We start from the raw sequence: 22,854 nt of genomic DNA, 5'->3' as shown, positions 1-22,854 counted from the left end.
ACTGAAAGTTTCAAAGCTGCCTTTGGGATTGGGATGTACAATTCCCTTTCATTTTAATGAGAACTGAGTGTCCAAATCTCTCAGCCTTATTTTCTACTGCCTTCTGTTCAGCACACCGGATAGCCTTGAAGTGCTGACTCTTGCTCTTTCCAATAATCACTGTATGTCCCTATTTCTTTGAGCTACCAGGTTGTTAATAAAATGACAGCAACCATCTGTTTTTAGTACAAAATTGCACTTGCCTTCCATAACAAGCTATTGAGAATATACTATGAGCACAGCTGATTTCTGGTTTTCCACCACTGATCAACCAGCTACTATAATTGTCCTTGTAGAAGATGGTGCTGGGGCAGTAACGGTGAACGAATCTCAGAAAACTAAAGCATAAATGAAGGAACCTGTGTAAAATTAGCAACCATCCTGAATAGTCCCAGAGCTGCTTGTTCCTACTCAATCAGGCTAAACTCTGTGGGTGTGCCTACACTGCAGCTGGGAACATGCCTCCCAGCCTGTGTCAGCAGACACATGCTAATGCTGCATGAGCTATTGTGCTAAAAATAGCGGTGTTGTTATTGCTGGTTGGGCTGCAGCACATGCTACCCACCCAAGTCCAAGCCCACCCGATCCCCTGGGTTTGAGCTTAGGTGGCAAGCCCTTGCTGCCATGCCTGCCACAAAGTTCACACTGCTATTTTTAGCTCACTAGCTCAAGAGGAGCTAGTGTATATCACGTCTGGAGGCATGCTTCCAGCTGTTATATTCCAGCTCATATTTTGAGCATCACAAACCATATGCCTGTACAAAGCTCACTGAAGCGGCCAAGCTGGATTTGACATCATACATTACAACATCTCTCCACAAGCATACCTAATCCTCAGCCATGTGCTCTCCTACAAAGGTTATTTGATTCATCCTATTTTACTATAAACAACCAAAACTCCTACAGTAATGATTACTGCACTTATATCAATAGTTCGGCAACAGCTGTTCAAACATTTGTTGAATCACTTCACAGCAAATAACAACATAGCGCTGCTTGCCTTTTCCTCAGTTAACCTTAACCATAACAATATTTAACATACACTAAAAAACATATGCCACATGCAGAGGAATTCACAAAAAAATGCTTCGCCTTAGCTCATGACATCATCCTGCAAATCCCAGAAGATGCTGGAATGTTGTTCCATGCCCAAATATCTCCTAAATGTTCTGCATAATTTCATTCAGCTTGAAACCTATTTCCTTTTGCCACACAAAATTACTGAAAATATTGGCCCTACCCTTGGGTACTCAAAAATATGAACCTAAATCCATGTTTATGCATGTATTATTAATTACAATAGAACCCACCAGTGTCAATGAAGGTCAGGACCCCATTGAGATAGGCACTGTACAAAAAAAGAGTGAGAGACACACTCTGCACCAAAGAATTTACAGTCTAAATAGACGAGTGTGGGAGGAGAAACAGACACAAATGGCCAATAGCTGTTTAGTGACTGAAGCAATCTCCTGGCTACTAGTTTAATACCCCACTCACTGGACCACACTGCATCTCCAAGAAAGTGGTATAATTTTATGGAGGTAGCAAGTACTGAGCACATTTGGAAATCAGGCCACCAAACTTGAAAATGTTGGTCTAATTACTAAGCTGCTGTTAAGTAAGAGCTTCTTTTCCTTTCTCTGCTTCCTTTAGGAAGGGAAGAACTTAGCTCATATTTCTTAGCCTGCAGATGCCTAATTGTGTGCCTACACTGTAGAGCTGCAGGGCCATATTACTCCTTGTGAAATTTGCCAGAGGGGTGATGAAATCAGCTGGAAGCCCCACTCCAAAGCCCTCAAATCTGTCTGAGAACAGGGAGTTCTGTGAGAGGCATCAGGCTATTGCTTCAGCTGTGCAGAAATCCCTCCTTCTGGGGCAGCATGGGCGCAGGGAGAGCTTCTCCCTGGGTTGTTATCCCCTGGCAAAGGGTCAGGAACTGTCTACAATTTTAATACCCATTAACATTAATGCTAAAGGAGTCACACAACCTGTTTCCTGGCACCTCTGGCTTCTCACCTCATCAACTGCTGCCTAGCAGAGCGAGACCAGAATAGCCTCCCTATCACTCCTGCAAGGTGAGATAGTGACCCCCATTTTCCATTTTCTTCTTCTCTTGCACCGATAGATGAGTTTGCTGGGCCTCTGCTGTATTCCTGGGAGTGTTTTTCTGATCAGTTTACTGACCTCTTGTGTACACCTCCCTACCTGCTCCCTAGTTAGGAGAACTCTGACTTCTCCTTCCATCCCCTCCCTGATGAGTCTATACCTCAGAAAGTTTAAGTATCAACTGGTAGAAATTTCCAAATATCTTTAGCCTTCCTGTGACCTTCCCCACCTCCCTATACCCCCACCCCAAGAGGGCATGATGTAACCCATTTATAACTCTGAGTTATGCCATGAGCATCCATACCCACTACTAGTGTCCAGAATATCTGTTTCCACCTACAGCACTGCAGAGTTGTCAGCTGTGTTTCAAATGTTTTGGCTTATCAGTTACATGAATCAAAGGGTGTTGTGCAGCTCATGCAGTTATAAAACAATTAACACCAACTCTGCAAGACAAGCAAGTAACAATCTTGATTTGCTTAGAATCTGCTACTGATCACATTTTTCAACATGATCTATAGTGCCATAAAATACAATTTCATTTTAAGGCTGTTGGCAGAGTATATAATAATGTGTGCCTTGTATTCCTATTTTTATCCACCCTCAGGCAGCAATTAAAATGCTATAGTAGTCATTTCACAGTTAATGAAGAAAGAGAATAAGAAATCTATAACTCATATCAAATGGGGGAAGCGGGGAGTTTTCTTATTTTTTCTTTCCTTTTTCTATAATGCACTAACAGGAAATGCAGTTAGGGAAATGAGCATATCTTTCTGGGGGTGATCTTGCTTTCAATAGATCATTGTGACTTGTATCAGTTAGGGCCAAATCTTGAAGCCTGTACTCACTTGAGAATCCCACTGAAGTCAGTGAGACAATTTCTTTCTTTAGTGGATTTGTTCAACTGAGTAAGGGTTGCAGGATTGGGCCTTTAAAGTCTCATTTAGGTTATGCATACCAATCTGTAAACATGAAAACTCTGCCTTTAGCTGTTTAAAAGAAATACAGGCAAGGATGGATTCATCGGTAAAGAGAAGTAGCTTCTGCATCATAATACCCCCACCCCCAGCTACATTCTGGCTTCTTTAGCTACAGTATCTACCACATTCTATTTATTTTTCTGCCCCTCCCAGCTCCTAATGTTTTGCTTAGCAGAAAGAAGTGTGTTGTCTGCATCATATTCAGGAAAAGAATATTTGGAGCATGTTAACTTGGCACGTGGCTAGAGCCTGGCCAGTATGCAATCCCAAAGTTATTCATCCAGGCTTGTTTTACATACAACAGAGCAGATTCAGATTTTGCTCTGTGCAAAGACATACATAATGCAATGGTAGAACCCCCTGACTCTACTGGGCTGTAGGACTAAACAAAAGTTGCCCATTGTTGTAATGCAAATGAGAAAATTTATTTCAGAGACTGAAGACTAATTTTGTGTAATTGGAACAGGAAAGTTTTATGAGGACTTTCTAGATCTCATTTATATTATATTACCTTAAGCGCCTCGAGATGTGGCATGCAAGAGATTGTAGAAATTATAATTATTTGTTTGATTAGAGCAAGGACTGGAACTCATGTGTTCCTGCTTTATGGCTCTGCTACCAACTCACTGAGAGATGCTGAGCAATTTGCATACACAACAGTCCTGCTCTCAATGAGTTTTATAAGCGATTTCCTATTTCTTTCAGTAGCAGCCGGATCTTAGTCATAAATTCCCAGTGCCTCGGTTTACCTATATGCAAAATCACTGATGATGGTCTTTCTCACTATGCAATGAATCCTTAATCTGGGTGATCAGGAAGTGTTACTCTTGAAATCCAGAGGGAAAGAGAGAGAGAAGTGAAGTCTCCTGGATACACTTGGTAGGTGCATGAGAATGCAATCACACTAACTTGGATTTCACTGGGAAAGGTGCAAAGAGCAGCTTTTGAAAAAGTCCATTAAAAATAAATAAAAAGGAGCTCAAAACTCAGTAGAATGTGCTTATGCTCTTGCTGCTTTACCACACCCTCCATGCTGGCTCTGCCAAGTACTGGTGTCACGAGGCTTGGCAAATTCCCTGCTTTTCTCATCAAACAAACAAACAAACAAAAAATCTCCCCCCCCTTCTGTAAAATCTCTGAGGTTTTAATTGTGTTCAAAGGTGAATTGCAAAGGTGGAAAGAAAGCCGCTTCCATCCCACTAAACAAGCTCCTGGCAGCATTTTATGCAGAAATACTTTACAAAAGTTTGTCTGAATAATATATTTTCCCCCTCCATGCACTTCCTAGCAATTCTCCCTCTGTGATACTGTCTCAGAATGGGACATCCTGTGCCATCCCATATGTGCCATCCCCAGGTCATTAGCAATGTGTCAGAACAATTCATTCTGTGGTATCTTCAGTGAATCAAATGACAGAGGATTTCACAGAAAGCAAAAGATGTTTTTAAAAAGCTAGTACAAACACATTTATGTGATTGATTCAGAGACAACCTGACCCTGCCCATGTCACCTCTGGCTGGATTCCCTCCCTATACCCCAATCTCTTCTGCCTTTGTTAGTGGGAGCATTCAGCACATCAATCAGGAATTACCATAATTCAAATTTCTTTGTGGCCTTTGCTGTTTATTGCCATGATTCTGTGTTCTGTAATTTTAAATGGAAGAAGGCTGCCTGCTTGTCTGCTCTGAGCTGCGATGTGAGGGAATTCAAGATGGAGGAGGCTCTTACTCAGAGACACACACTCATCTTTCTCTATCATAGGAAGACCTTGTATTTGTTCTCCCTTGGCTGTTTTTCTTATCTGAAATTAAAGACATCAAGACAGAAATCATATGCTTTGCTCTCTGTATCTGGAAGGCACAACACCATTCACCTCTAGTTACTAGTATTATAATTACAGACCATCTTGAAGCCTCAGTTATCTGAAGTTTCCTGAGATCAGGAATAGGGTCAAACCTGCAATGTCTGAATAACTGCAAATCAGTGTCATTAACAATGTCCCCCTGATACTACCATTACTGAGTTAGTACTGAACTTCATTGAGTTTGTGAAAGTATCCTGGTGACAAACGGTTTTTAAGATAGAGTGTGTTTAAACATCTACAAACAGATAGCATAGCTGTGAATGAGCGAAGCAAACCCAGCTTCCTACCAACAAGCAAGGAGTTAATTCCTTTCCTAATGCTCCCATACTCACAGGTGGAGTGGGTTGGGGGTAATGAAGCAAGGCTGCAGTTGCTGGCTGAAGGGGTAATTCGAAGCTCAGAGGGTTCTTTCCTGAAGTAGATGGGCTAAGGAAGGAGTTTTATAAAACAGGCTCTAGAGAGATAAAGGAGGATATGGAGAATAGAGGTTAGTAGTTAACCAACTCCTATATAAGGGTCAGTAAAGGGAACTGTACACGCTGAACTAAAAAGAGTAATTTGCTGTAGCTCTGATAGGCTGTTTCTTATTTGGTTTAAGGTATGTTTTATATATGTAAAGCTATGGGAGTAACATGGTGCTTTATCCACAGAAGACTGTGCCAGTACTATAACTGCTCCCTTACCCTGCTGAGCTGGCGCTATAGAGACGTAGGCTGGAATAATGTAAAGATACACATACAGCTTTGTTGTTTTTATTAAAGTCCACCAAGCAGCAGTATTGCTAGGGTATAGTGCATTTGACTGGGACCCAAAGCCCTGGGCTCCATTCCTGGTTCTGCCACTCATTTGCTGATGATGGGACAAGTCACTTCACCTCCCTGTGCCTCAGTTTCCATGTCTGTAAAACAAAGGTAATGATACTGAGCCTAATAAGGTTGGAAAATGTTATATGAGAACTATGCAGTGTAGTTATAGCCTTGTTGGTCCCTGAATATTAGAGAGATAACGTGGGTGAGGTAATATCTTGTTGGTCCAATAAAAGATATTACCTCATCCACCTTGTCTCTCTCATATTTTTATTAAGTATTATTATTATATGCCCCCTTATCTTGAAAAACAATTTGTCTCCAAATGAAGGTTGCAACTCTCTTAAACATCCATCTAAGCAACTGAGTATAACCTACAAAAAAGCCAAGCACTGTAGTTTTTTGTGTTGCTATATGGTACCAGAATTAGGGGACATGTTTCACAGCTGCACTAGAAGAATGCCCACCTCATAGGGCTGTTATGAGTGTGTTCATTTGTGTCATGTATGTGAAGTGCTCATATACCACAGGGATGGGAGCATAGAATACTTTTTTTTAATTAAAATTGTTTTGTAAAATATTCTAGAAGGCTAGAAGATCTGAAGAAAGACTACTGTAAAACTGAAATATCCCTGGTTGCTGCCTCCCAGTGAATGAATGTATTCTTTTCTTGATGTTAAGGCTGAGGCTTTGCTTTATTTTTGGAGCTGGGATGGTGATGGATTTTGCTGTATATGTTTCAGCTCTGTCTGTTCAAATTCTTAATTGTAGTGTTACATTAATCAAGTTTATTGCTGAAATTTTTCTGTTTAACAACTAAAGACCAAGGGCCAGATTTTTAAAGGTATTTATGCACCTAAAGATGCAGATAGGCCTCTAGTGAGATTTTCAAAAGCATCTAGGTGCCTAACCCCCATTGAAATCAATTAAAATCAGGAACCTAGGCACTTTTGAAAGGCATTAGGCACCTATATGCATCTTTAGGAATCTAAATACCTTTAAAAATCTGGTTCCAACTGCAGAATTTACCCCTGAACTTAGGGTATAACAATAGGAGTTGTGTATGGAAAAGCAGAATGTATTAGTCCCTATGTATAAAGCAAACATTTCAGAATATGACTGGCTGCCTGTCAGATGATAAAATTATTTCAAAAATGTAATGTCAGTTGCCAGGGCTAAATAATTAGGTTGGTTGGGTTTGATTCAATTTTTTTTTAATTCAAGGTTTTGAACTGTGGATTTTGTATGTTGTATAGATGCCTCATATTTAGCTAAAATAAATAAAGGACCTGATGCCTTTGAAGTTCTCACCCTGGCTTCTATTTTAACAGGCACAATGAGATCCTCATGGGTCTAACTGATAGTTTTTGGCAGTCATAGTTAATTGTGCCATCAAAAATACGTCAGGCCTAATTCTATTTCTGAGTTTTAATAAAAAACAATTAGTATCTTCCATGTATTAGTATTCATAGAAAGCTGTAATGACACTGGTCCAGGATTCATGCTCTAAATATTGCAAGTTACTGCTAGAAATATGTTAATGCTAGAAAGTTTATACATAACTGTATATGCTGCGAGTTCGGTATGAGCCCAAACAAATTAGATATGCAACTTCCATTGAAATTCAGGGGAATCTAATTCCTTTGGGACCTGTTGAAAACACAAGTCATGCGGTTTATGATGCACAATCTAAAAGACATATATACAATCTTTATCAAGAATTCAGTGCCATCTGTGATATTTATGATTTGTTATAGATTTGTCTATTCTGTTTACTATATGTATATTGAGTGTATACACAACACACGTGCTCGATAATGAGCAAGAGATGTTCCTCTCTGTTTTTAAACAGTAAGGGATATGCTTCTATAGAGTTACCTATTCTACATGATAGCAGAATAATGGCTATTAAGACAGGGGAGGTTTTCTGATGGGATTAAGTACACTATGAGGAAAGTAGGCTAAACACAGATATGTGTAAATGCAGATTCTGTATCATATACTAGAAGCCTGTGGCTACACAACAAAGTTTAGTCAACATAAGTTATGTCAGCATACAGCCAATCACTTTTATATATTGTTCAGGTGCACGCAAATTTAGCTGCTTGCATCAGCGCTGTGCATTCTCACCGCAAGTGTTTGCGTCGATTGAAAATATGGTGTACCATGGATAGGTATGCCAGCGTGTGTCATGTCACTGTCCAGCACAATGCCTTGTGGCACATTTTTCCAGTGTTTTGTGGAATATAAGCAATTTGCTCAGGATGCTATCCCATAATTTTCACACTGGTATAAATTTCCAGAGTCATGTGTGATACTTTTCAGTCTTTACCATCTCTCTGGAAGAAGCATGGACCCTGCGGAGCTCAACATAATTCTCATAGCCATTGCTAATACAGGACACGTGGTTCTACAGTAGAACCTCAGAGTTACGAACAGCATGGGAATGGTGCTCGTTCATAATTCTGAACAAAATATTACCATTGTTCTTTCAAAGGTTTACAACTGAACATGACTTAATACAGCTCTGAAACTTTACTATGCAGAAGAAAAATGCTGCTTTTAACCATCTTAATTTAAATGAAACAGCACATTAACAGTTTCCTTACCTTAGTTGTCAAATCTTTTTTTTAAACGTTCCCTTTATATATTTTTTTTAGTAGTTTATGTTTAACATAGTACTCTACTAGCCTGTACAGTGTCTGGTTGGTTTTTTTTTTTTTGTCTCTGCTGACTGACTTAGTACTTGTGGCTCCAAATGAGGCGTGTGGTTGTCCGGTCAGTCCATAACACTGGTACACCTCTACCTCGATATAACGCTGTCCTCGGGAGCCAAAAAATCTTACCGCATTATAGGTAAAACCGTGTTAATCAAACTTGCTTTTGATTTATATCGGATCGTGTTATATCGGGGTAGAGGTGTATTTGTAACTCTGAGGGCTTGGCTACACTTGCAAATTTGCAGCGCTGCAGCAGGGTGTGAAAACACACCCTCTCCAGCACTGCAAATTGCAGCGCTGCAAAGTGCCAGTGTGGTCGAAGCCCCAGCGCTGGGAGCCCAGCTTTGAAGCGCTAAGTGTAGTCAAAGCGCCAGCGCTGGGAGAGAGCTCTCCCAGCGCTGTCCGTACTCCACCTCCCTGTGGGGAATAACGTACAGCGCTGGGAGCCCGCTGTACGTTATTCCCCACAGGGAGGTGGAGTACGGACAGCGCTGGGAGAGCTCTCTCTCCCAGCGCTGGCGCTTTGACTACACTTAGCGCTTCAAAGCGCTGCCACGGCCGTGCTTTGAAGTGCAAGTGTAGCCATAGCCTGAGGTTTTACTGTACTGTATTTGTGGACGATCAGTGAGTATTACTACAATTGGGTATGTAAGGAGGAAGAGATGTTTGATGACAATCTGGTTGCTGATGGACACAGTAAATTAAAATGTCAGGTTGCTGCTGGCATTCATGTTGGATCATGGCTGCTGGGCCTGAGAAACTGGTGATCCCACCAATCAGTACCTCATAATACAGATTTGTAATGATGAGCACTGATTGCAGAACTTTCTGATGCAAAAAGCCACTTTCCTGGATATGCGTGTGCCAAGTTTGCCCCAGCCCTACAGCACAGGGACATTAAAGTGAGAGCTGCATTTACAGCACCATGGAAAGATTCAACTACCAGCTGAGGAGGTGCAGGGTGACTGTTGAATGTACTTTTGGTCAATTAAAAGCTCACTGGTAATGTTTAATGACTAGACTGGATCTCAGCAATGCAAACATTCCTATTATAGCTGCATGCTGTGCACTACTACATATCTGTAAGACGCAGGGAGGAAATGCTACTAGATGGGTGAGGTGGACTGTCTGGCTGCTAAATTTGAGCAACCGGACAAAAGGGCTATTAGAAGAGCCAATTGTGGAGTTATACAGCTCACAGAGGCCTCACAGGAACATTTTAACAGTCAGCCACACATATAAAATAACTGTATTGTGTCTATAGAAACAGGATACAAAGTTAAATATAGTAGCAGCACTGTAAGATGGTGGCCCATATTTTTAAAGATCAACATTAAACACGCATACAGATTAAAAGGTTTAATTCATGTTACAAAACATGCAACACATGGTACCTGGTGGCTGATCCTATGGCTAATATAGGTCATCATAAGTGTAGTCATGATTCTCCTTGTTTTCCCATGTTGTGGAGTAAGTATTTGAGGTAAGGGTTCATGCCATGCTGCAGCCCTTTGGGGAGTATAGGGAGCAGCAAGCATGGACTTTTCCATGAATTAGAAGAGCTGCTGTGTCTGGGGTCTTTGGACATACAGCCCAATAATGTTCTGTAACACCTGCATTTGTTGCCTGAGCAAAGCCCTAATGTCCTGCAGCACATACCACTGCAACTCTCTGTCTCTTTGCCTCTTCTGCAGCATCCGCTCTCTCCATTCCTGGCCTTTCACTGTGCTATCAGCCATTCCACCATTCCAATCCCTGTGTTCATGGTCAGCTGCAGTAGAGGATCTTGCAGAACGCATCCTCCCATGTCTGCTTCTTTCTTCTCCTGATCAGGAACAGATGTGCAACAGGCACCTCTCAAGGCTACCATGGCAGAGGCTGTTGATTAAAACAGACAAAAAACAGCAGTAGATGCAAAGTCACAACGGAAAGGGAAAGAGAAGTCTCAAAATTCACTTGCATTATTCTCATAAAGGCCTTTAGTAAGAAATGTTGTCACTTTAGCTTCGGAGCACCTTGCTGAAACACCACTCTGCAGCTCAAGCGAAGGTGCATATCAGACTAGTTTTGTGGGGGAGGTGTTTGGAAAAGGGGAATTGTGTTGCATGGAAAGTTTAGATGCTGAGAGGGAAAGTGCAGTGAATATTGCCAATTTTTTCACAGGCAATTTTGGCTGATAGCTCACTCGTGAGGGTGACAAAGACCCCAGCTGATACTGGCATCCTGAAACTGCCCAGGTCCCTGTATGCTGCTAGCCTGTTTACTGCAATGGTGTCGGCAGAACTCATCACAGAGTAGTGTGGGGATATCTTGTATCACAGAAACAAAGCTGCCATCCCTAGAAATGTCCGGGAGAGGACTGCAGAGTATCTCCATGAGAAATCCACTGAGATGGCTCAAGAGGATAAAGGGGACATACCTGTTCAGAAAAACAAAGTACTCTGCATGGGGAGAATTGTACCCCTGCCTCACCCAGTAAACCAAGGAAAGGAAAAGCAAATGTTTTCTCTACCTCTTTCTCGTCATCTCTGTCCGGGCACCAGACAGTGACCTACTGTGTAATTTGCACTTCCTGTTTATTTTTTACTTCAAGTGGGAAATCCAAAGTCAATGCCTTTGTTCTGTAAATATGCAGATGTGATGGGCACCATTTTTAAACAGGGAAGATGAGTATGTGGCGAAGGGAGAGGCATTTTGTTGTTTCGGGCAACAAAAAGGTAAAAAATGCTTATAAAGAATAATGCACATTTACACTTACCAGAGCTCCCTTCCCTTTGATTAAAGGCTCATCTATGCCTGCCTGGCAAGACTGGCTTGACTCCAGCAGAGTTTCAAACAGCTCCTGGCTCACCACATGGTTTTTGTCTCTGTCCGGTGTTGTCCCCCCTTCCACCCTGGCTGTACGCTGCAGGGGTCTCTGTGCCAGGTTCTAGTGAAGCATCTGCAGTCACATTCTGGGTGCTGGGTGGCTCACTGCCAAGGGTGGCACACAGTGTAGAAGTGGCAGGCCTGAGGGAGGACCTAGATTTGTTGTTGCCCTCCTTCACTTCTCGTATGCTTGCTAAAGTATCTTCACCTCCGCCTGGCATTGCTGCTCATCCCCGTTGTGCCCCAGTTTTAGTATCCCCTGTGCAATCTGCACCTAGATGTCTGTTTCTTCAATTGCTCCTTAGCTCTGCTTACACAGACTCTTCTCCCCACAGGCCAAGATGACCCATGACTTCTTTCCTGCTCCAGGCAGGAGTGTATGTAGTAGCTGCCTGGCACATGCATGGGGCCAGCATAGGTGGATGGATTAGTAGGTGTGCTCACCAAGGTAGGCAATCATGAAAAGTCATTTAAAAAACACTCTGGTGTGGGGGTGGGCTGCCCGTGTCTTTAACCCCTGGACAGTGGAGTTCAAAGTTGTGTCTGAAACAACTGCTGTTGTGGGGCCTGGAGCATTGTGAAAGAGCTGTTAGAGAACTATTGGGGTTGACACAGGTAATGTGGTGTCTACCCTTGCACTACATTGACAGGTATGTTTGCTGTGGCTCTGTCATTCAAGGAGGTGGTCATGTTATTGCGCTTATCTGTAGCAGTCAGATATAGGTGTAGACACATGCAAAACTATGTCAAAACAAGCAGACTACGGTCAACTTAACTTTGTCATGGCGATCAGGCCAAAGTAAGACTGTCTCGGTTTATATTTGTTACCTTTTATCTTATATTTCAAGATCTCTATCTAAAAGGAAACATTATTGCTCACCTCCTAGTTTGCATGATTTTGACAACCTTCATTCAGACCATATGCAAATACTAAATTTATATTGTTAGGGCTGCAAGAGATGCTTTCTTATTCATTTAATCAAATCAATCTGTTATTTCCAGAAGCAAGTATCTTTGAAATATATTATATTTGCATTTCAAGAAAGTGGTAGTCAGCCCAATGCATGGAGGCTTGATCTCTACCTGGGGCTATTATAGGATAAGGTTTATTCTTTGTGCATGTTGAATCTGAACTGCTTTAGAAACTAAAAAAATTGCACTTACTTTGTTATTATTTATAAAGAGATTATTCCGTATAACATTTCATAGTAGCTCAGGAAATCTCTCCTCTTTTCCTAAAGAACACTAAGGCCATGTCAACCTACAAGTTGTGCTAGTTTAGTGAAGAAGGTTTAGAAACAGATTTACTTAACTGATGCATCCCCCACACATGGACACTTTTAAGCTGATTTAAGAGTGCCTTATATTGATTTACCCTACTAAATTCTTCACAGCGTCTAAATAAGTTGTGCTTAAGCTAAATCAATACATGGCACTCTCAGTTTGAAAGTGTCCACACAAGGGACTTGCACTAAAATAACTAAGTAATCAGTAATACCTGCTGCACTCTGTACATGAGCCACTGAGCTGGGTACACCCCTGAATGGACCACTGCATTTTCATAAACATTCATTGTGCTCTTTAAATTGACAGCATCTTTTAAAGCTAAGAACTATGAAAATGAATCCTTGGACCATTCAATTTAGGTAACTGGACCGTGGGTGGGGACGCTTTGAGTCTCAAATGGGCATTTTGCTTTGAGTTGCTTATTAATAGGATTTTGGTATTTCACAGCCACTGAAGAGTTATTTCAGGAATGTCATTAACCAAGATGTAACACTGCTAATTACAACTGGAGTCTCATTCTGTAAGAATTCCATTCTCAAAACTTAAGCAGAAACAAACTTCTTAAAAGAACACAGTCAGGGTTTTTTTGCTGAGTTCTCAATCATTTTACCTCCTCCTGTTATTTGTCCAATAATTATCCTGTCAGAATCCTGAAACAAAGCTGCTTTCTCCTGACATTTCTTCCACAGTTTGTATGTGCCAATTTGTTACTTTCAGGTTTCACTATTGCTGGGTTCTGCTCACTAGTTTATTTCTGAAGGGCTGCTTTATCACTCTTTTGACTTGGGGAGGAAAGGGAAAAACACTGAAACTTTTTTTTTTAAGGGCAGAAAACATTAAGACCTGGATGGCTTTGAAAAGAGAAGAAAAATTATAACATTATTCCCCGATATTCGTTTTACTTTCATAGTGAAACTTGAAAATAAGCACATAATCTGGGAAAGGAAAGACTTGAATCTCAAAAGTCCAGAAATTGTTATTCAAATTAATATTCTGCATTTTGTGGAATAACCTGACTTGGCTGGGGAGATCCTTTCAGCTCCATTATTTGCTGGGGACCCAAAGACTCCTCCAATCAGGTGACAGAGGAGATGCTGCAGCACCTCCCTTCCAAGAGAGGGAATGATCAGGAAATCCACGCTCGTGGACTCCATGAATCCTACCTATTGCCCCCTTTGGCCTGAGCAGTTAGCCACTCTTCAGGGCCTGGATGGGTTGGTTGTGTTAAGAGGAGACAGGGATTATACAAGTCAGGTCTGTCTTTAATGCAGTGTTTGTTTACATAGAATGTACACAAAGTGCTCTTTCCAGGAATGCAGTAGGTATAAACAGTGGGTGATTTCTTTGCTCAGAAATCCAAGTCTGCCTTTCCAGAATGTGCTGTGCCCCAAAGGATCTCTGTGTCTCTGCTTTTCCCAGGGCCATGCTTACCACCCCTGCTCTTGCTGCCTGGTGGCTCTTTCCTCTAACGCACAGGGCAGCAACTAAGCACTCCCCTCACCCCTGCATGTGCAATTAGTCCCAGAGAAACCCCTCAGACCACACAACTTACTCTACTCAGGCTTTGTCATGCAGCCTAGTGCCTTGGGAGGTACCCTCCTATTGTTTCAGCTACAACTATGAAACACATCGTTTAACTGCTCCTTCCATTTAGCCTGAATAAAGGGTGCATAACAGCAACCATCAGCTTTAAGCCTATAATTGTCTATAAACCAAAGACCTGGTTCATGGCAGTCATTAACAACTTCCAGGCCAACCCTAAACCTAACCCTGAACAGAATCACAGCAAAATCACTATATCCGTGTCTTCTGAACCCAAGGAGATTGGGCATGTGGCAGGTTTTCTGTCTAGCATGAGCACTCTGATCTCTTTTTCCCCTCAACTAGGATGAATTCCCCAACATGATGATTAATTGATGTCCATTTACACAAAACAAATTACTATTATTATTTGTATTCTCATACCACCTTGGGGAGACAGTCACGGAGCAGGACCCCATTGTGCGAGGTGCTGTACAAAGAGAACAGAAAGACAGCCTTCGCCCTGCTGTAGCATTCTGTGATACTGCTTAGGCAAGGTCAATGCCTGGAGCAATGCACACAGGTTGTGCCGGATATCAAAAGGGTATAGGGAGTCCTCTGTAGCAAATGAACAGACTCCTCCCTGTCCCCAGAATGAAGATTCTGATACAAGGCTCTACTGCACATCCCAGCTGAAGTTCTGGCCCTTAGGGCTTAACCAGTCTGACTTGAACCTCAGATGTTCGAGCAGGAAAAGACCTGGCTGGTTATCTGGGTCAGTCCTTCCGAAGCTTTTCCAGACAGTGACTGCATGTTGAAACAGCAAAGTCTCAGAACAGGCCCTTTCATCTAGTCATTAAGAAAGGAAGGGTCGTGACCCCTGGGTGAAGAGCCAGTCATCTAGGCCATCTCCCTGCCAATTCTCTGTTTGAGCCCCGGGGCTGTGGCATGGGTGCCGACTTCCCCTCTGCCCAGTGGGTGCCCGACCCCCCCCGGCCCTTCCCATGCCCCACCTCTTCCCGCCCCTGCACCACCTTCGACCCACCCCCATTTCACCCCTTCCCCAAAGTCCCCACCCCACCTTTTCTCACCCTAGCCCTGCCCCCTTCCCGCCCCCATTCCACCTCCTTCACCTATGTTCCCGCCCCTGGCCTGCCTCTTGTCCGCCTCCTCCCCTGAGTGTGGTGCATCCTCACTCCTCCTCCTCATCCTTCCTGGAAAGTCCTAAGCGCTGCCATACAGTTGTTAGGCGGCAGGGGGGTGGGAAGCACTGGGAGGGAGGTGGAAGAGCCGGGACATGGCACACTAGTGGGGGGAAAGAGGCAAGGAGGGGGGAGCTTGGCTGCTGGTGGGTACGGAGCATCAGCTAATTTTTCCCCATGGGTGCTCCAGCCCCGGAGCACCCATGGAGCTGGCACCTACAGGCTGTGGGACTCTAGAGCTGGCAGCCAGTGGGGCCCTGGCAGGGTTCCAGCGACAGGTGGCAGACTCCTGAGGGGGGCCTCCTCAGGGTTCCAGCAACGGGCGACAGCCTCGGGAGGGGGAGGGGGATGCCTCAGGATAGCAGTTGGGGGTGTCCTGTTTTCTTTTTGAGAAATATGGTCACCCTGCAGTTCCCATCCACCTTGGGCAGAGGAGGATCCCCACAGCTCTCAGCCACCCTGGTGGCAGGGGAAACCATGGAGCCGCATCAGCAAAAGTCAAAGACAGGTCATGGCTTCCATGAATTTTTGTTTATTGCCTGTGTCCTGTCTGTTATTTTTACTAAAAATAATCATGACAAAATCTTAGTCTTAATTATAGCTGCAAAATGCAGTACAGCGTGGCTGTCGTGACTTGACACAGAAGTCAGCATTGGAGGGGCTGCACAGCTCAGGAATTGGTGATGGTTAGGAATCCTTTTGTGTCCAAGACACTAGCTACACAAAGTCATTGAAAACTGACAACTGCTTGATGAGCTGAATGAAATGGATTGGTTCCAGACATGCTCCTAGCATACAGGCATCCAACCTGGAGCTTCATAAACACTGGCTTGCTGTTGGAAATGACCATTTATAAAAGTTGACATATTCCCATGGGAATGTGCCTATTTTGACAAGACTTTTGCAGAAAGCGGGCAGGATTCCAGTCCTGCCTTGTTCCCTGCCAGCTTGCTCACTTCCCTGCCCTCTAGGCAGCCCATGTGGTGGGCTACAGGGGAACCCAGGCTTCCAGGGTCCCCACTTCCAGGTCCGCCATCTAGGAGGCAGCTGCAGAGTGTTGCTGTGTTGGTGTTTCTGAAATGAAATCACATGGACTCCCAGTTCCACAAAAAAATGGACATTTCACATTTTTCCATGGTGTTGCTGCAAAGTAACAATTGTTGTTTAATGAGTGTTCAATAGGAAAACAGCACTTGCTGCTATAGGATGAAACACATCTCAGTGCAGAGGGCCTACTTACACACTACTTGAGTCCTACTTCAACCCCATTAAATGGTGCCAAGGCCTTGTTCAGGCTTTCTGCTCGGGTGAGTTTCACCAATAAGGAATAATCCAGAGGCAGATAAAATTGTTTTTGTTAATTTAACAACAACAACATTGCTTTAAAACAACACATGTTTAGTAGTTACAGAGTCTGGCTTAAGGCCAGTACTGATTGGTCTTGAGGGAGAATCAAAGGGTTTATCTTCTCTTCTCCCCTCCCTTATATTGTTTTTGGGTAGACTAGTGCTTTCAATTGCCCAGACTGAAAGGTTTTTTGAAGGAGAGGAAGGTTACACCTTGGGAAAGCTCCTCTTCACCTGCAGGAAAATTTCTCCCACACACAGTGTTACAATTGGGAGGCAGCTTCAGGACCTTTCAGAACAAGCCGATCAGGGTCCCAACCATTTACAAGGCAGCCACTCGCAGAAATAGGATTTTTTTTAGACAAGAACTTTTTTCTGCAGACCAACTCTATAATTTTAAATAACCACGCTATTGTTTAAGCTATTGGCATTGCCCAAATAAATATGACTTGGGCATCATTCAAGCTGTAGATTTGTCATGGGGAATTTTGTGGGGAGGGAGGTGGAGGAATCATGGAAACAATATTGCAATTCAGAAAAAACATGGGGAAAACTAGGAGAGATCAGAGATGAATCATAGAATCATAGAATCTCAGGGTTGGAAGGGACCTCAGGAGGTCATCTAGTCCAACCCCCTGCTCAAAGCAGGACCAAACCCAACTAAATCATCCCAGCCAGGGATTTGTCAAGCCTGACCTTAAAAACCTCTAAGGAAGGAGATTCCACCACCTCCCTAGGTAACCCATTCCAGTTCTTCACCACCCTACTAGTGAAAAAGTTTTTCCTAATGTCCAACCTAAACCTCCCCCTCTGCAACTAGAGACCATTACTCCTTGTTCTGTCATCTTCTACCACTGAGAACAGTCTAGATCCAGACTGTTAGCCTCGTAGTATCTGAAATCTCTTCAGGGACTCCAGTCTTAAAAACACTGAGAACAGGCAGTGGTTTGCCTACATCAGGAGTCCCACTGTAGTCACTGGGGCTACTCGTGTTGGTAAAGTTATGCACATTCTTAAGAGTTTACAGGATTGGAGCCTTATATATGTCTCTTTTAATTTGTGAGAATGATGTGTCTCCCCTCAGGTACTCAGGGCTAGATTTTCACAAGGGCTCAGCCCGTCGGGGGCTTAACTCTTGTGACAGTCTAGGTCAGGGATTGGCAACCTTTGGCACACGGCCAATGGGGGCTGCGGGAAGCGGCAGTCACCACATCCCTCAGCCCGTACCGCTTCCTGTAGCCCCCATTGGCCTGGAACAGCAAACTGCGGCCAGTGGGAGCTGTGATCGGCCAAACCTGTGCACGCTGCAGGTAAACAAATCATCTCAGCCCACCAGCAGATTTCCCTGATGGGTCACGTGCCAAAGGTTGCCGATCCTTGATCTAGCCCTAGTTGTCCCCAGTGGAGGTTGCTAGAGGTGGAGCACTTTTACAAACCTGGCCCTTATTTAGGTGGCTAAAAGGATGTGAAGATCTAAGCACTTTTGAAAATTGGCCCTCACCTGCAGATGCTGCTGTCTGTTTTGCTCTATGTAGTTCTCTTCCAGGGCTCAGAATTTTCATTCCTTTTATATAAATATCTTGAATATAAACAGGTCCCCCAAAAGGAACAGGGAACCTGGATCCAATAATATAAGAACCAGCCTTGTATGACTCACAGCATTGGTAACAGATTCCCAACATTAGTTATCAGGGACTAATATCATGAACAAAGAGACATGGCACAATTTGCAACACACAATGGAAAAAGTTCATCTGCCTGAGGTCCCTTTTGCCTCCTCCTACTGGTACATACATGCCATGCACAATGAATTATGTATTGCTAGATTTCATAGTTGTACATATATACTCTTGGGCTACACTGGAATCCCCATGAGTAGATGTGTTTTACTGTCTAGAAAGGGAGCTGCAATTAATGTCCAGGCTTGTAGCTGTTTAGAAAGAGCGGAGCAGAATTGCTGCTTGAGAAGGACTGCTGTTTTGATTCTAAACTAATTGAAATTTTCCCCATGAGAATGACAAAGGCTAAAGGACATCCAACTTGGTATTTTGTGATTCTGTAGCACAGTCACATTGTTGTCAGACTTCCTGGAAAACTACTGCTGCCTCCCATTCAACAAAAAATCTGTTTAGTTTTGTCCCAGAAATAGCTACAGGTTTAAAGCCACCTACAGTATCTCTCTGACAACATAACTTATCCTGTCCAAACATGTCTAAGCAGCTCTATGGTGGCAGAGCAACTGAGGAGTTGATGTTTATTGACCTTTGCTGTTTATCACTTTCCTTTAAAATGGTGGGTAGACCAGACTGAAAAATTATCTCAGAAACATGTCTGCAGACGGACTAGATATAGACAACTGTATTGTGCATTTGTAAAGCACCTCTTACCCTAAAGGATTTCAGTTGGCTAACTTCAACTTGGAAAAGACACATAGTGATAATTTCACCATGGCTGAAATTAGCCACTGTGATGCAGTATGTGTCAGTCACCAGCAAGAGCATTTAACAGTTTAGGGCGAGAATTGGAGTTTGTAGCTAAGGAACTTCCAGTACTCTTTTACATTACTTCTGAAAACCAAAGCAAAGGTCTCTTGAATGTTTACTACAGGTGACTATCCACTGAAATCCTGTTGTGCCTTGGCACAAGTCTAAGTAGAAGAATAGGCTGTGGGGCACTACTTTTAAAGTTTAATGCTTGGTGAGCCAAACTCTTTGTGCAAAGCTTCAGAATCAATAAAACGTTACATTTGCTTTTGTGTTTAAATGAGGCTGGGCCTGTACAGCCTGAGTAGTCGAATGGTATTTTGGGGGCATGGAGTTTTGGTGGTTCAGAATATCCTGTAAAATGATCATTATAACTTCATGTTGATTGTCAAATCAGTTTCACTTCCTGAAATGTGACAACCTCAGAAAAGTTAACAAACATCTTAATAGAAAAATACCCTTAGGCTACGGAGGTGGCAGATGTTTATCCAGAGAATAGATGGCACAAAGAGAGATTCATTGTTCCTAAGGACAGGGTTTATTTAAAGTAGACTTGATTAAAGAAAATACATACTCTTGGGTAAATGGGTTGGTGGGGACAGGCCTACTGCCGATGGACACTCTATGGAGTGCAAAAAAAATTCAGCTCTGGAACTGCAGGTAACCAAAACATTAAATGTATTTAATTTGGGATTGGTATTTCACTTCTAAATTAGGGCCAAATCCTCACCCTAACTCAATTCTGCCCTCAGGATCCTAATGTTCCTCTCCAGGTTCCATATAGGAGGAGAACGCACAAGTCCTTTCTCAGGGAAAAACTTTGGCTGCCGTCAATAGGAGTCTTTCATAAGTACGAGTTGCAGGATGTGGCTCTTAGTTACTCAAAAACAATTTGGGAGTTAGGTCAAGCATTGCCTCAAGCATTCGGCATGGCACTATATTAAAAGATTTTCATTACAATATAGGATAATTGGCACATTGTGTGGGAAATGTCTAACGTTAGTGTAGCAAATATGATTCCACAGCATGACACTGGGATAGCAAATGATGTGAAACTGTCTAACGGCCAAATCCATCCTGACGAAGGGCTTGTCTACACTACAACGTTTTGCCATTTTACAGCAGTATAGTTGTTATTCATAAGTTCCTTTCAGGAGCAAATCTCTCCTGATAAAAGCAATAACTGTTTAAGAAACACCCCCCTACCAAATTCTGAGACATTTATATCAGTATAAAAATGCTTATATTAGGATAGCTTATCTGGTAGGAACATGAAATAAATGATATCAATGTAAGACACCTTCAGTACCATTGTAGCTGCATCCACATTAGGGCTTATACCAGTATAAATGTAGCAGTTTTTAAAATATCATGCCTCTAACTGACCATTATAATGCTATGCCTTGATTAGCGTAGACCAGGCCTCAGCCCCATTGATTTGTAGAGATGTAACTGTGGTGCCCAGGGTGTCACTATTAGGTGTCTTCCCTCCCACTTTGTGACATTTATATATGGAGCACAGGGATGTTGAGGTATTTGCAAGGTGCATCGTGCCCACCATGTGTTTGAAATATCAAACACACTCTGTTTTGGATTCTTTCTTTATAGATGAAATATTTCACAGGTGTAGCCAGCATCTGCATTGCATCAACTGTCTGGATCTGTCTTGCATCATTCACAGTGGACAGACCCATTGACTTCAATAGGGCTCCATCTGTGTGGCAAGGTCCACACTGACTTTCTAATTAGAGGCTCAAGGCAGAGATTTACAATATGTTTTGGGTTCCATTTGAATGCACAATTCCCACTAATTCCTACTGGTATTAAGGCATCCAAATGTCTTGCTGGGATTATCTGGGTATATCTCACTTAATTATTTCCCTGACACTGTGGAGGCCTCAAGCACCAGTGCACCTCAGTCCTTCCTATTCTCTGCCTCTGGCACACAATAGTTCAGTCTTCTATGGGTCTCATTTACTTGGGTCTCATTTCTGTTGTTGAATTTATTATGCAAGTGCTGGCTGCTTTGGTGGCCTGTGATATATAGGAGGTCTGACTAGATCATCTAGTGGCTCCTTCTGGCCTTAAATGCTATGACTCTTAGGAGGCCTTAAAAGCCATGCTCTATATGTAAACACACCAAAATATGATACACTTTCAGTCTATGTAATATATATTCCTTTGTGCTTACAGTGGAGACAGCTGAAGTCATAGATGTCTGAAGTGAATGCACCAATGACAGCCTTTTCTGCCCTGAATTATACAGAACACCTGTTTAAAGAGAAGCACAAAAATGCTTTAAAGCAATATATTCTGTACCAGCACTCCAAATGCAAACTGCTTCATTAAGTGAATCGAACTATTTTCACCTTACCGCTATATTGAAATAAAATATGCTGCCCTAATGGAAGATGCTGATCTACAGTAAACCAAAACAAAAGAAGATGGCAGCGGGTCTACTGCATTTGAAAGAGAGACTATTGGTTTCTGTCTCATCATTACAGGGGGGCTAGATGGCTCAAATGGTTTATAGTGCAATAACATTTTGTCCCTGGAAATACAATGGGAACTCAAAATGCAACAGAAAAGAAAGAAGAAACCCTGTTAACACTGCCATATTTAAGGATAGAGTGATAGCTTATGTTTTTCTTATGTCTGTATCTCTTTATCTCCAACTGAGAGTCATAGCATTTCAATTGATCATCAGTCAGGTTGGTCCATCCATACTGGATTTTGTTGTAACTATGACATTGCTCGTCTCATCATGTCTTGATTGATATGCCCAGACATGACATACTACAGAGTAATTCATGAGCCAGAAATTTAGCAGGATTCTAGAAAACTGTAGCTTAAAACGAGTTATTGCTTTTATCAGGAGAGATTTGCTCCTGAAAGGAATTTGTGAATACAAATAAATGCAGCCATCTCTTACCCCAATCTTGATGTAAAATTACAGAGGATAAAATTAAAGCAAGTATTAAATATGTGGCCGATCACTCAAGGAAGGATTAGGCACAAACTTTGTTAGAGCTATGGTACATGTGATGAGCTGGCCTGGTGGCATGCAAAGGAAGTTAAGTTAAGTCCCAGGCACACTGCGAAGAGCTACAAAAGGATCTCACAAAACTGGGTGACTGGGCAACAAAATGGCAGATGAAATTTAATGTTGATAAATGCAAAGTTATGCACATTGGAAAACATAATCCTAACTATACATATACAAGGATGGGGTCTAAATTAGCTGTTACCACTCAAGAAAGAGATCTTGGAGTCATTGTGGATAGTTCTCTGAAATCATCCACTCAATGTGCAGTGGCAGTCAAAAAAGTGAACAGAATGTTGGGAATCATCAAGAAATGGATAGATTGTAAGACAGAAAATATCATATTACCTCTATATAAATCCATGGTACACCCACACCTGGAAAACTGCACGCCCCATCCCAAAAAAAGATATATTGGAATCAGAAAAGGTTCAGAAAAGGGCAACAAAAATAATTAGGGGTATAGAATGGCTTCCATATGAGAAGAGGTTAATAAGACTGGGACTTTTCAGCTTGGAAAAGAGGTGACTAAAGGGGGATATGATAGAGGTCTATAAAATCATGAGTGGTATAGAGAAAATAAGGAAGT

At 42.5% G+C, this 22,854-nt stretch overlaps 1 protein-coding gene and 1 long non-coding RNA gene across 7 annotated transcripts in view; one reads left to right on the top strand and one right to left on the bottom strand.

Moving 5' to 3' along the window:
- The window catches only part of C8H5orf58 (chromosome 8 C5orf58 homolog), a 94,939-nt gene extending 93,258 nt beyond the window's left edge, over positions 1 to 1,681 (bottom strand). The window contains exon 1 of the mRNA XM_039483829.1: positions 1,537 to 1,681. Within this exon, the coding sequence (XP_039339763.1) occupies positions 1,537 to 1,551 (15 nt within the window). The 5' untranslated portion in view covers positions 1,552 to 1,681. The remainder of the gene's footprint in view (positions 1 to 1,536) is intronic.
- Positions 1,682 to 1,888: 207 nt separating this feature from the next.
- Positions 1,889 to 22,854, top strand: part of LOC120369960 — a 50,171-nt gene continuing 29,205 nt past the window's right edge. The window contains exons 1-4 of one of the 6 annotated variants that reach the window (XR_005583527.1): positions 1,889 to 2,114; positions 10,679 to 11,232; positions 11,719 to 11,831; positions 21,416 to 21,933. This is a non-coding gene — a long non-coding RNA (uncharacterized LOC120369960). The other 5 variants (XR_005583526.1, XR_005583529.1, XR_005583524.1 and 2 more) reach the window with 5 other exon arrangements.

The sequence above is a fragment of the Mauremys reevesii genome, linkage group 8 (assembly GCF_016161935.1).
Source record: "Mauremys reevesii isolate NIE-2019 linkage group 8, ASM1616193v1, whole genome shotgun sequence".
NCBI classification, from domain to species: domain Eukaryota; kingdom Metazoa; phylum Chordata; order Testudines; family Geoemydidae; genus Mauremys; species Mauremys reevesii.
Note: the sequence above shows the minus strand (reverse complement) of the source record. Positions and strands in the feature narration are given on the sequence as shown.